The sequence below is a fragment of the Ranitomeya variabilis genome, chromosome 2 (genome assembly GCF_051348905.1).
Source record: "Ranitomeya variabilis isolate aRanVar5 chromosome 2, aRanVar5.hap1, whole genome shotgun sequence".
NCBI classification, from domain to species: Eukaryota; Metazoa; Chordata; class Amphibia; order Anura; family Dendrobatidae; genus Ranitomeya; species Ranitomeya variabilis.
The window spans coordinates 196,902,649-196,917,726 of NC_135233.1; the positions used below are offsets into that span (position 1 = coordinate 196,902,649).

The 15,078-nt window shown below is 47.5% G+C and overlaps 1 protein-coding gene across 1 annotated transcript in view; it reads right to left on the minus strand.

Moving 5' to 3' along the window:
- LOC143804877 (gamma-aminobutyric acid receptor subunit beta-4-like) overlaps window positions 1-15,078 on the minus strand; it is a 344,582-nt gene that overhangs the window by 100,629 nt on the left and 228,875 nt on the right. The window contains exons 5-6 of the mRNA XM_077283412.1: window positions 11,604-11,686; window positions 511-651 (exon numbers count right to left, since the gene is read on the minus strand). Coding sequence (XP_077139527.1) covers window positions 511-651; window positions 11,604-11,686 — 224 coding nt within the window. The remainder of the gene's footprint in view (window positions 1-510; window positions 652-11,603; window positions 11,687-15,078) is intronic.

The following is a 15,078-nucleotide window of genomic DNA, read 5'->3' on the forward strand; positions in this document are numbered from 1 at the left end:
TTTTTATTTTTTTTTACCTGGTTTGTGTTGTGTATGCGTTTTCACAGCGGAAAACCGCTGCGAAAACACATACACAACAGGTGCACATAGGCTCGATGGGTCCGTCAGAAAGACGGGCCCAGTACACACGTTTACCACAATCTGCACGGGATCCGTCATTTCAGCGTCTTGACGGATCCTGTGCAGATTTGGAAGACGGAAGTGTGAAAGTAGCCTTTACTGACAGCCTCTATGCTGTGTGACTTCAGACAAAGGAGCTGTCAGTCACGCAGGAGGAGGTGGCGCTGGGCTGGGAATAGAGCTGGATTGACAGAGGCTTCAGATCTACCATAGCCCTTTAGTGTCATTTGCTAAATAGCTAAAGAGTTTGGTGGATGAAATCCCGCTGACGGACTCCCTTTATGTCCTTTTTGAGAATTATTTTTTTTCGTGATCATTTTTTCTTAAACAATATGGGCTGTGATACACATATTGCAACTTTCCATGTCTTTGTATGCCTACAAATCTTACCTGTAGTGAATACAACTTTCTTAGTAACCAGTCTGGTTTCTATGATACTGAACTGGGGCAATTCCAGAGCAGGTACCCCAGTGACAGCCACCTCTTCCCCTCCTTGCCAGAAGAATTCAATATCATCGGTTGTGTATCCATCTGCAAAAGAAAAAGCCATCAGCTTATTAGCAAAGAAGTACAGACATGGTTTGCTTTTTCGTCTACCGCCCCCGATCAATCTACAGGGTGGGCCATTTATGTGGCTACACCTTTGCTGTGTAGTGTGAGATCAGTATGATATAGGGGCAGATACCCTGATTCCAGTGATGTATCAGTTGCTGGTCTGCATGCTGTCATTTTCTTCTATCATTGTTTTCTCTGCTGGAGTTCTCGTGTAAGGTGATGCGGGGCGGTAGCCGTGGGTGAGGTACTCGTGTTTTTCGCCCAGACATGCAATATAAAAATGGGGGTCCTGGCTGGGTGTGTGGACTTTAGCTATGGAGGTGTCACGCTTTTGCAGGCCGCATGCTGCCGGTGACTTCGGTTGGCCAGGAGCAGATCTTGCAGAGTTCATTGATGTAGACCACCGCTTAGAAAGGAACAAAGACTTGGTGGGATTATCTCCAGCATATAGCGGGGGCATAACCTCATGACCGTTTCCTTAGTACATGGATCATTCTCTCTGTCCTTCCCAGTAGGACTACGTTCTGCCTTGGTTAGACCTCTGTCTTCACCACAACCCAGCACAACACTTCCCTCTCCCCAATAACAATGCTACAGTGAATAAGTGACAGTCCTGTACGTGTCCTTTTTCCTCTTTTCTCTCCTTACTTATCAGACCATAGGTCTGCTGCTGCTACAGGATGGGCCCTATCTGACTTCCTGACAGGAAACGGTCTATGTTCCTTCACTTTAGCCCCTCCCATTTTGGGCTCGTCCCAACTATTAACCCTAACTGTCCCTATTAAGTCCCTGCTGCTGGGCAGAACTCAACCTGTCACTAATAACATACATTAATATGTTGCACATAAAATACATTGCAACAATACATTTGTCTTTCAGTGGAAACGTGGGCAATACTTTCATCTTCTTACACTAGCAGAGCACTGAATGCTGAGCTGTGTATAACCCCACTTGCAACACCGATTGGCAGCTTATGTGTACACTGGGCATTGACAGAAAGCTGCCAATCAGTGGTGGGGGTGGGGTTAGGAGAAACGAGACACCTAGTCCTGTAATGATAATCTCCTGCTGATAAAACAATGATTGTACTGAAACAACACACACAGCCCAGTAAGTGACACATCACTGGAATCAGGGTATCTGTCCCTACATCCTGCTGCTATCAGATTACATAACAAAACCTGCTGACAGATTCCTGTTAATCCAAAATAATTTTATATTAGAAAGTGCCTCAAAATGATGTTCAAAACATATATATTAAAATTGCAGGATAACCCTTTTAATTTTAGGATGAAATAAAAAACAATTACAAAAACCATGGCTAAATGAATGACAGACTGTTTTATGACAAATGCTGCTCTCAGTGTGAGTCTGTGGGACAGCAACCCTTGTGGGCTCTTGTCCTCGCAAAATAATGTTAAAATTGTACTTGTGAAGCATTTCTGAATTTTCCATATATTTGAAATATTTAAATATCCGATAAATGGGCCAAATAAGTATATAGTGTCTCCTAAATTACTAACTCATCCAGAGACAAAAAACTGGAGAACACTATTTCAAACAGTAATGCATAAGCCTTTATTAGTGCAATCATTTATAAAATCACAAGGGTTACAAGGTGGTACATGATCTGACAACACGTGGTACACTCTGGTAAGGAGGTAGTTTCAATTCATTAAAGGGGACCTGTCACCAGGTTTCTATAATGCTGTATATCTGCCCCAACCTGACCTGTAAGAGAAGAAAAATAAATAACTAAATTCTCTCTGTATGTCGCAAAAAGCTGCCAGGCACTATTAAATTCTCAATGCCAAAGCAATATGTCAATATGTCAAAAGTGTGTAAGGAGGTGGCAGGTCCCCTCAGTTTCACCCTCCTCTCCTTCCGTATGACCCCCTTGCACTTTATATTCATACGTTATATGTTTATTATGGTAATGTGCTTTGGTGATATTATGCTCTGTATAATGTATGATGATACACCTGTATTGTATTGTGATGTTCCCCTTTAATAACTGTATCTAGTTAGGGACAGCAACAGTTAATATTGTGGGCTGGCCCAGCAGCAGAGAGGCTGGACTTGCAGCCACAAGGGGAGAGGAAGCTGTTGCTTCCTCAGAACTGCCTGGATATGTTGGCCAGGGCAGGCGTGTATGCCAGACCCCCGGATGGAAGAGGTCTGTTGCCCCGGACTCTAAGAACGCTAAGGACTCTAAGTACTTTAAGGACTCTAAGGATTTCAAGACCTCAAGGGCTCCAGGAACTCAGGAGGGGTCCCGAAGACTACAGGACTAACGACCGCAACATTGGCCTCAGGACTCTGGAAGGCCCCCCTCCCGCTGAAGGGGTCTCAGGTGCCCAGATTCTAGCGTGTGGACTACTGTAGATCTTCGGCTGTTGCAACTGCTGTAGGTGCGGCTGTAGAGAGTGCAGGGAGATCTATTTAGAGAATAATATTTCCGCAAAAATCAATATTTAATTTTCCATTACCAAGCAGCAAAATTTGGCGTTTATTTGCACAGCAAATTGGGGCAATTTTGCTATTTATTTTTGGTTGCATATCTTCTACAAGTGAAACAACTTTAAAAAAATGTACAAAAAAAAAAACTTTGTCGCGTGGTAAAAAATGAATGCGTGGATATTCTGGCCACCCCCATTCAAGTGAATGGGGTCTGGGTTCAGGTTTGGGCTTGGGTACTCACCGAACCCGAACCTCCAGGGGTTTGCTCATCTCTACTCACCTCCCGTACAGGTGCCGTTCCTGTAGTATCGGCGCTGGCTCTCCAAGGGCACCAGCACTTAATCAGCGCCGGTGTCACTGTATCCGCCTTCGTACGAATTGATCATGAAGAGGAAGCCCAAGATCAGCTTCAGCCCGGACTTCCTCTTCATATTCAATTTGTCCAAAGGCGGATACAGTGACGCCAGAGCTGATTGAGCGCCCATGTCAGAACAACAGCACCGGTGCCCCAGGAGAGGCAGTGCCGACACCGTGGGAAGGACACCGGCATGGGAGGGGAGTATAGGCTTTATTACTTTATCGGGGCCAAACAGTTTGATCAAGAAGAGGTTGTCCTAGTATTGGAAAACCCCTTTAAAGATGTAGTTGAACTGTTCGTTTTTTTGGTTCATTTTTTCTCTATGTGCTTCTTTGGAGAATTTGAAAAACACATAAAAAATATAGTCACATTTTTAAAGGCAAAATATTTTTATGTATTAGAAACACAAAAAAACTTCACTGTTTCAAATCTGCAAAAAACCCAACACATTAGAAAGGGGAAATAGTATAAAGAGAGGCAAGAGGCAACCCAAACGCAGTCATTAGAGCAGATGCGAATGTGTATTTTGGTGCACATGGGGACATGGCAGTAATGTAAGAGAATACTCTGATAATGCCAAATCGGACGTCTACGTGGCATATCATCATGGCTCCAACTCCCAGGAGAGGTTTGCAGAAGCCTGCTGATAACATGCTAGTTGCTACATCAGGCCTGCAGCAGGCACCTCGCTGTCCAGCTTGCACAGACACCATGAAGCTGGACAGCGAGGCAGCCATCGCTTACTCCGCACATCTGAATGGAGAGCTAGTGTCACATGGACGCTAGCTCCAATCAGATCTGGGGGTGGGGACAAAAAGGGTCACCAGACCAGAGCGATCGGAGCCAAGGGAGGGCAAAGCCACAAGCCACCCCCCTGGGCTAAAGTACAAGTCCCCCTGTCCCTGCAGGTCGGGTGAAATTGGAATTAACCCTTTCACCCGATCTGCAGTAACACGATCATTCTATGACACAGCATATGCGTCACAGGTCGGATTGGCACCGACTTTCATGACGCATACGCTGTGTCACAGGTCATGAAGGGGTTAATCTGCTAAATAAATATATATCTACTATATAATTGTCTAAGGGGTACTTCCTTCTGTCTGTCTGTCTGTCTGTCACGGATATTCATTGGTCACGGCCTCTGTCTGTCATGGAAATCCAACTCGCTGATTGGTCGCGGCAAAACAGCCACGACCAATCAGCGACAGGCACAGTCCGGCGCCAAAATGGCCGCTCCTTCCTCCCCACAGTCAGTGCCCGTTCCATACTCCCCTCCAGTCAGCACTCACACAGGGTTAATGGCAGCGCTAATGGACCGCGTTATGCCACGGTGTAACGCACTCCCATTAACGCTGCTATTAACCCTGTGTGACCAATTTTTTACTATTGATGCTGCCTATGCAGCATCAATAGTAAAATATCTAATGTTAAAAATAATAAAAAAATAAAAAATCATTATATACTCACCTCCCGTCGCCTTTCCCGCGACGCTCCGGTGACCGCTCCATGCAAGCGGCATGTTCCGGTGCCAAGGATGGTGTGCGAGAAGGACCTGCCATGATGTCACGGTCATGTGACCACAACGTCATCACAGGTCCTGCGCTCATACCAACCCTGGGACCGGAAGCTGCCACGTGCACCGCACACAGGGCCAGGACTTCAACGGGCCTTCGGAAGGTGAGTATATGTTTATTTTTTATTTTAAGTCTGTATACTACATGGCTCTGTGCTGTAAACTCTGTCGCTGTGCAATATACTACGTGGCTGGGCAATATACTACGTGGCTGGGCAATATATTACGTGGCTGGGCAATATACTACGTGACTGGGCAATATACTACGTGCCTGGGCAATATACTACGTGGCTGGGCAATATACTACGTGGCTGGGCAATATACTAAATAGGCTGGGCAATATACTATGTGGCTGGGCAAGATACTACGTGACTGTGCAATATACTACGTGGCTGGGCAATATACTACGTGGCTGGGCAATATACTACATGGCTGGGCAATATAGTACGTGGCTGGGCAATATACTACGTGACTGGGCAATATACTACGTGGCTGGGCAATATACTACGTGACTGGGCAATATACTACGTGGCTGGGCAATATACTACGAGGACATGCATATTCTAGAATACCCGATGCGATAGAATCAGGCCACCATCTAGTATATATATATATATCCTACTATATAATTGTCTAAGGGTCACTTCCGTCTGTCTGTCTCAGATATTCATTGGTCGCGGCCTCTGTCTGTCATGGAAATCCAAGTCACTGATTGGTCGTGGCAAAACGCCCATGACCATTGCCACGACCAATCAGCGACGGCCATAGTCTGGCAGCGAAATGGCCGCTGCTTTACTGCCCTGCAGTCAGCGCTGAGCGCTCACACAGGGTTAATGCCAGCGTTAAGGGACCGCGGTGTAACGCACTCCGTTAACGCTATTAACCCTGTGTGACCAACTTTTTAAAAAGATCTAATGTTACAAATAATAATAATAAAAAAAGGTTATTCTCACCCTCCGACATCGCCCACTGTCCTCGGCAGTGCAAGCGGCAGGTTCCGGTGCCAAGGATGCTATGCAAGAAGGACCTGCCATGACGTCACGGTCATGTGACCACGACGTCATCACAGGTCCTGCGCTCATACCAACCCTGGGACCGGAAGCTGCCGCTTGCACTGCACACAGGGCCAGGACTTAAAGGGGCCTTCGGAAGGTGAGTATATGGTTATTTTTTATTTTAGGTCTTTTTTAACCACGAATATAGTGCCTACATTGCTATATACTACGTGGGTTGTGTTACATACTGCGTGGGCTCTGTTATATACGACATCTCTGTGCTATATACTATGTAGTGCTACGTGACTGGGCAGTATACTACATGTCTGTGCTGTATACTACGTGGCTCTGTGCTGTATACTACGTCGCTGTGCAATATACTATGTGGCTGGGCAATATACTACGTGGCTGGGCAATATACTACGTGGCTGGGCAATATACTACGTGGCTGGGCAATATACTACGTAACTGGGCAATATACTATGTGGCTGGGCAATATACTACGTGGCCTGTGCAATATACTACGTGGACATGCAGATTCTAGAATACCCGATGAATCATATGCAGTCTAGCGGACTGCGCCTGTGCGGCCGCCCTGCCTGTGAATCCCAGATCCGCAGTGTCTTCTGATTTATTCACATTGTGGGGCTGGGATTCACAGGCAGGGCAGCCGCACAGGCGCAGTCAGCTAGACTGCATATGAGGATGGACGGGCAGCGCTCACTGCGCCTGCTCAAGGCAGGAGAAAAGAGCGCAGGCACCGGCAGATTTCAAAACAGCGGTGAGGAGGCGGCGCCCGGCGCCAAGAAGATTTGAGTGACGGCTGTGTGGCATCTGAAGCAGGGGGGAAACGCCTGCCTCCTTGACTGAAGACAAGGTATTTAGGACAAATTATAAAACTGATTATTTCGGCAGTTACAGCACCCAGAACTAAAACAGCCACCTTGTCAGAATGCAGCATTACTGCTGCACAAGGTGGCTCTTTTAGTTAAAAACGCCTGGGGGGGTGTGACAGGTTCCCGTTAAATAGGGAAAGTGTAGTACTGAAGTTTGCCCACTAGATGGAGTACCTTAGAAGAGTGTACTTACTGGATAGGAGTTCCACATAGTTAGGAACTAGTTAATGTAGACGGGTTCAGCTGCACATAATAGAGGGAGAACTTCCTCATTGGAAGAAGGGCCAGGGCACCCAAACAGTCCATACGGACTTGAGTGCCCAGTACAAAAGCAGCAACCATGCAATGTTTTTTAAGAGAGAAGCCAAGCCATCCACAGCATCGGACTAGAACAGCAGAGGCCAGTACAGCAGTGGGAAGGGAGAAACAAGGACGGGGGCACAAGTAGCTCCATGATATGGTAGCTTATAGCTTGGGCAGATGCCCTCCGGACCGGGGTGAAACGGCCACTGAGGGAACTTCCAGAGGCAGTGAGTGTGGAACAGGAGTACGCTGGGTCACCACAAAGCGCAATACAGAAGGGCAAGTTGCTCCCCAAGTGTCAACTAGCTTCAGAGGTACAAATTCTCTTGTCTGGGGCAAAACAGGCTAAGGAAGGACGAACCGTTGCAGAGCTGAATTGGGAAGACTCTGAGGAACCGTGCGGCACGGTGTTATGGACCTGGTGGTTAGGAGCACCCGAAATGACCTGATGGTTAAAATGGAAAACCTGGGACAAGCTCTGAGGAAGTGGTAACTCGCAATCCCTAATCCCATCACACACACTAGAAATAGCCGTGGAGCGTACCTAACTCTCCCTAGACGCCTCTTCACAGCCTAAGAGCTAACTACCCCTAAAGATAGAAATAGCAGCCTACCTTTCCTCAGAGAAATTCCCCAAAGTAAAGGTAGCCCCCCACAAATATTGACTGTGAGTTAAGAGGGAAGTAACAAACACAGGAATGAAACAGATTTTAGCAAAGGAGGCCAAATCTTCTCTAGATAGACAGAGGATAGGAAATGGAACTATGCGGTCAGTATTAAAAACTACAAAAACCACGCAGAGTGTGCAAAAAGACCTCCACACTGACTCACGGTGTGGAGGTGCAGCTCTGCACCCCCAGAGCTTCCAGCTAGCAAGGATATATCATAATAGCAAGCTGGACTAGAAACATAGCATGTACTGAGAAATATATTCAAAAACCAATGAACAGCAAATGGACTAGCGAGGACTTAGCTTCTGCTGGAGTAGACAGGTCATCTGAGAAATCCAAGAGAGATCTGAACCAGTACTGAGACATTGACAGCTGGCATGAACTAATGACCTGGGCAGAGTTAAATAGGGAAGCCAGCAGCAGCAATAAACGAGGGCAGCTGAGAAAGCCAAGCTCAAAGATCAGCAGTTCCACTCAAAGCCACCAGAGGGTGTCCAAGGACAGAACTCACCAAAGTACCATTCACGACCACAGGAGGGAGCCCGAGAACGGAATTCACAACAGCACGGTGTGTGCTGCGTGACAGAAAGGAAAGTGCAGGGAAAGAAGTAGAGATGTGTAATGCGAATCCTATTGTTAATGCTGTGAAGAATATGGATGTGCTGCGTAAAGGGAACAGTAAAGTTGTTTATTTGAAAGTTGAACAGAACTGTGTCTCAATCTTTATAACACTGACTGAAGGAAGCCTACAGTGAAACAGAGGTGACCCTGATGGCACAGAAAGTGGAGCCACAGGTACGCAAAGTGATGGACAATGTTTTCATGTAATGGGAGACCAGGGCACCAATACGCCGGAGTGCTCGGGCATGACTGCTGCCCTGGTTGTGACTCTTACACTGTTCATATGTAGAGTTTTTGAACATTTATTTCCTCTTAAAAAGGGAATTTGTCCCTCTGGACGCTTTTAAGCCATTATTATGGGCTTACAAGTAATAGAATGGTTAAACCAGTCTTACCTGTATGCCTCATAGCTGTGGTCTGGATGTTGAGAAATGTACTTTTAATGTTTTATGTTAATGATTTTTTCAAGGCTCCGGGGCGTGTGGTGCCTGGAAAATATCCCTGCCTATTCATTATAATATCACCCCCCTCCCATGCACATCACACTGACCTGTAACGTGCAGTTGCTGAACCGTAAGCTCGCGCATGCGCCGTGGACTCATGTGTTTATGGGTACCTTACCTGCCCTTCTATGGGCAGTGTCTTCAACCTTCTGTGCAGTAGCAGAGACTTGCCAGTGCCTGCACAGAAGTCTATGTGCAGACAGCGTCTTTTATATGCTAATGCAGCCGATGAGCTTTCTGGAACATGCTGCCTGAAGTGGCTTCACAACGGTTTTGCCTTTGTTCTTGTGGTAACTCCACAGCCTGAGCCTTTCCCTGTGTATAGTGAAGCATGGAGGGCAGGCAGCTTCCCAGCAGAAGCCGCTCAGAGAATGAGCAGGATGCTTTTTTTAACATCTTCAAGGTTTCCCAACCCTAAACAAGTGACATAACACGGAACACGCGCACAGCAACGTTGTTTTGACATTGCTGTACATTATCTTCCAAAATGATTCATGCGCTCTTATTTGCACGTGATGTCTCTTTCCGGTGGACATGCTCCCTAGCCGCCAGAAAAATTTCTAAAGAAATGCTAAAAAGAATGAGTATAAGCAGTGCAATGTAAAAAATCACTGCTGTGCATATATTCAGGCAAATCAGCTTCTTTTAACTACTTCAGGTTTCCAAAACTACAAAGCTGTTTAAAAGATGTGACCTGACTGTTCTTCGGATCCCAGAGGTTGGATCAGACGTCGGATCCCAGAGGTTGTACCAGAGGTTGGATCCCAGAGGTTGGGCCAGAGGTCGGATCCCAGAGGTTTGACCAGAGGTTGGATCCCAGAGGTTGGACCAGACATCGAATCCCAGAGGTTGGACCAGACGTCAGATCCCACAGGTTGGACCAGACATCGGATCCCAGAGGTTGGACCCCAGAGGTTGGACCAGACGTCGGATTCCAGAGGTTTGACCAGAGGTCGGACCCCAGAGGTTGGACCAGACACCGAATCCCAGAGGTTGGACCAGACGTCGGATCCCGGAGGTTGGATCAGACATCGGATCTCAGAGGTTGGACCCCAGAGGTTGGACCAGACGTCGGATCCCAGAGGTTAGACCAGACATCGGACCAGAGGTCGGATCCCAGAGGTTGGACCAGAGGTCGGATCACAGAGTTTGGATAAAGTGACTCTGCAGACTTTTCATCACTTAGAATAAAACCTTTGGAGAACCTGTAGCCATTTTCTTATCACTTAGCACAAACCAGGTGAGTACCATTTCTCTATAAATGAGGAGGGAGAAGGGACTGTCACTATGGCCATCAGAACATCACAGAAAACATTTTCCGTGTCCCATTCACAGAATACAGGTACTATTTTTAATGCCTGTACTCCGTTAACAGTTCAGGAAGAGCAGCCGGCCTTTTTCTTTATAGGGAACCTGTCACCCCCAAAATCGATGGTGAGGTAAGCTCACCGTCATCAGGGGCTTATCTACAGCATTCTGTAATGCTGTAGATAAGCCGCCGATGTTAACTAAAAGATGAGAAAAAGACGTTAGATTATACTCACCCAGGGGCGGTCACGGTACGATGGGCGTCTCAGGTCCGGTACAGCACCTCCCATCTTCATTCCATGACGTCCTCTTCTGGTCTTCACACCGCGGCTCCGGCGCAGGCGTACTTTGTCTGACCTGTTGAGGGCAGAGCAAAGTACTGCAGTGCGCAGGCGCCGAAAAGGTCAGAGAGGCCCGGCGCCTGCGCACTGCAGTACTTTGCTCTGCCCTCAACAGGGCAGACAAAGTACGCCGGAGCCGGAGCGTGAAGACCAGAAGAGGACGTCATGGAATGAAGATAGGAGGCGCCGGAGCGGACCTGAGACACCAATTTGACCGGACCGCAGCGGGACCGCCCCTGGGTGAGTATAATCTAACCTCTTTTTCTCCTCTTTCAGGTAACATCGAGGGCTTATCTACAGCATTCCAGAATGCTGTAGATAAGCCCCTGATGACAGTGAGCTTACCTCACCATCGATTTTGGGGGTGACAGGTTCCCTTTAACCTCTTCTATTAGGCTACTTTCACACTAGCGTCGTTCGACGCACGTCGCAATGCATCGTTTTGGAGAAAAAACGCATCCTGCAAAGTTGCCCGCAGGATACGTTTTTTCTCCATAGGCTTGCATTAGCAACGCATTGCGACGGGCCCGTACCGACGCTAGTGTGAAAGTAGCCTTAGCATGTAGTTATACGTTTTGGTTAATTAGCTTTTTTTTTGTTGCAATTTTCACAAAATCATGGTTAAGTGCTGTCTTGCCACAATTTCTACAAAAACATGGCAAAATAGCAACATGAAACTCAGTATTTGAAACGCACCCTCACCGAAAACATTCATGGTGGAATTTGCTGAAAATTCCCTTCCCGTTGCTATCTTCAGTATTCCACGTGTAGAAATAATATTGTGTAAAACATGTACATTTTTATAACCATAAAACTAATTCTTAACATCTTTAATTCTCCTAAAATATCATTTAGATTAAAAAGAAATTAACTGAAATCAACACAAAAGAACTTACAGCTCTCTATCTCCAGGGTACAATTTTGCTGGTCCAGAGGGTATCTGCGCAGATCCATCATGCAGGCAGCAGTGGTGGTAATTCTGAGGAGCAAGAAGAAAAATTAAGCTTGATTATTGCCAAGTCCTTACATTCTCACATGTGAAATAAATATATTACATTCGCCAGTAACATAAATGTGTGTTACTTAATCATAGTGTTTAATCCATATTTAGGCCAGGTTCAGACAAGCATTAGAACATTCTGGCCAGTCACATCACACAATGGCGGACACAGACAGGAGAGGCTCCAGTTTAAGAACAGTATATGGGCCTTTTGTAGGCCAATCAGTCACGACAATGCGCAATTATTCACCAGCCCAGGTTGCACGAATGGTAGGGCCACCCCGGCATCCTCATTTTGTCACAGACCTGGCTCCGTGGTCAGCTGGATTGTGGATGGATGCAGGAACTGGTCATTACAGACACTATTCAAGTTTATGTGCAAAATTGGTCATGTGCGCTATTAGATGGACTAAAATTGGTCCGTATCTTTTTCGTTGCACACGTAGACCAAAAGCACGGTCATTGAAATGATGCTTTTGGTTGAGCCCTGGTTCAGACGGCCATATTAAACATTGGGCTAGTCACAACCACAAATTGTGGATGTGACTGACTCTCCGTGGGTGAATTTCGTGCCATGCATTATTCTGGTCCAAAAAATGGACTAAAGTAGTACATGCTGCCATTTTTTCCATGCAGATCATGAGACTGGCTGTGATGGGTCCATGTGCATTCCATGGTGCACACAAACCGATTATACGCCTCTCTGAATGAGCTCTTAGAACTTTCCTTACAATATCTCAAGAAAAATTCAAGACATATGTCTTTGATGTATAAGTAGTATTTTCTCTCTATCAGGTAGGCATTAGATAGTGTTCACACAGGCAATGCAGTTTGGTGTAAACGTGCAGTTTTATTACTTTCATAAAACGTCAAGGGATTCAAAAACCAAGAACAGCCTCTTCTGGACACAAAGGTATCACACCAAACAAACAGTTCACTTAAGGTACCGTCACACTCAACGACAACTATCCGTGACGTTGCAGTGATGTTGCAGCGTCCTGGATAGCGATCTCGTTGTGTTTGACATGCAGCAGCGATCTGGATCCTGCTGTGATATCGCTGGTCGGAGCTAGAAGGCCAGCACCTTATTTAGTTGCTGATCACCCTCTGTCATCGCTGGATCGGTGTGTGTGACACCGATCCAGCGATGTGTTCACTTGTAACCAGGGTAAACATCGGGTTACTAAGCGCAGGGCCGCGCTTAGTAACCCGATATTTACCCTGGTTACCATTGTAAAAGTAAAAAAAAAACAGTATGCAGCGCCCCAGAGTCCTGGTCGTTGCAGTACTGTGGCTCCGCCACTATGGGGAGCTATGGTGCGTCTGATGGCACTGAAGGAGTTCATCTGATCAGGTATCACAGACACCAATACATTTCACAGCCGGGCCTCCGGGGGGAGCTAAGGGTTCTATTCACTAGGCCACTCCCCACCATAGTGGGTAAACTGGGGGTCAGGCAGGAAGTTAGTGAGAAAGCTGACTGGGTTGGAACCAGGCAACACCTTGTGGCAGAGGGTGTTGTGGGGGAAGATACAGTAGGGTCTCTGTCAGGGGTGGGATCCTGACAGAGGCTTGGCAACTTGAACGAACGTAATGGGACCGTGCCTGCTCAGGATAGCGGCGGTGCCCAAGGAAGGACCAGAAGCGAGATAGATTGTGCTGAGTGAGAAACGAGATCAAGGCAAAAGGAGAATACCAGTAGGGGTCGTGCTGTAAGACCGAAGCAACACCCTACTGAGGCGCACTACCGGTGGCCGGAACGCCGAGGGAGTATTACAACATCCAGCTTCAAGCGATACTCTAAACAGCGGCAGGACAGTCAGTCTAAGGCGGGCTGTCTCACTCATATCACCTATGCAGTCTTGGGGGGCAACTTGTGGAGAGGGGCGACTCTAGGGTCCCGGAAGAGCTCCGAGCCTATCCGTCAAACGGGTGCCGTCCCAACCATAACACCAGGGAGGGACGGAGGATTAGCAGAACATCATCTAATCGAGTTGTGAGGGAACTTAAGAAACAGACACAACAGTTGTGGGGACTTTCCGTAAGCACAGCAGGGAAGGACCGCAACACATAGCGCTAGAAGGAAGGCACAGATTTCCACCTGCTAAGAGAACTCTGGAGGTGCCATTGGACCGGCCGGACTTGCGCAGCCTGGTTATCCAGATTCTGGACTGAGGACCCAGAGATCTTCAGTAAAGAGGTAAAGAGACTGCAACCTGGTGTCCTCGTTATTTACTGCACCACACCACTACAGCTTCACCACCATCTACATCCATCCTATCATTCACTGTGCGCCCCTCGGCAGGGTCACGGACCGGGGCCTAGCCACCGTGACGACCCCAGAGCAGAGACTCAGAGGCCCGGTACCGGGTACCCCTCGGCCCTGCGGCGGTGGGGGCGCTACAAGTACATACTCACCTTCTGAAGTCTGTCACGTCCCCCGGCGTCCACGCGCTGCTGCAGAGAGCTTTCCCTGCACTGACTGTGTGCGCGCCGGCTGGCCGTAAAGCAGAGCACAGCGGTGACGTCACCGCTGTTACTGCCGGCGCCGCTGACACATTCAGTGCACGGAAAGCTCCCTGCAGTAGCGCGTGGACGCCGGGGGACGTGACAGACATCAAAAGGTGAGTATGTAATGTTTATTTTTTACTTTTACAATGGTAACCAGGGTAAATATCGGGTTACTAAGCGCGGCCCTGCACTTAGTAACCCGATGTTTACCCTGGTTACCCGGGTGCTGCAGGGGACTTCGGCATTGTTGAAGACAGTTTCAACGATGCCGAAGTCTTTCCCCTGATCGTTGGTCGCTGGAGAGAGCTGTCTGTGTGACAGCTCCCCAGCGACCACACAACGACTTACCAACGATCACGATCGCTGGTCATGATTGTTGGTAAGTCGCTTAGTGTAACGGTACCTTAAGCAGGGCACATATGTTAGTGCGGACTCACCCAGTCCTTTGTCCTGGAGCAAACTTCATACACAAAAGAGGGCTGAAGATATCCCTTTAAGCCTGAGCTCCAGCAGCTTCCAACACCAAACAGAAATGTTCACCTCCATACACAGTTTACACTGAACAGGCGGCGGATTCCACACGGTTCTCTGCAGTGCCAACGCACAGATTGCTCAGATTTCCTAGCTGACCAGTGCAGTCTCCATTCATCGCGAGACTCTGGCTTGTCTCTCTCCCAGCTACAGCTCACCTTTTGGATGGACACTCACCAGCAGCACATTTTACTCTGCTCCACATCCAGCAGACTGATACCTCTAGTGAACATAGCCTCTGGTTCTTAGTAAAAAAAAAAAAAGCTAGGCAGGTGCATTTAATCAAACCCTGCTGAGTTAGAATTTAACCCTGTCCTACCTGGCTTTGC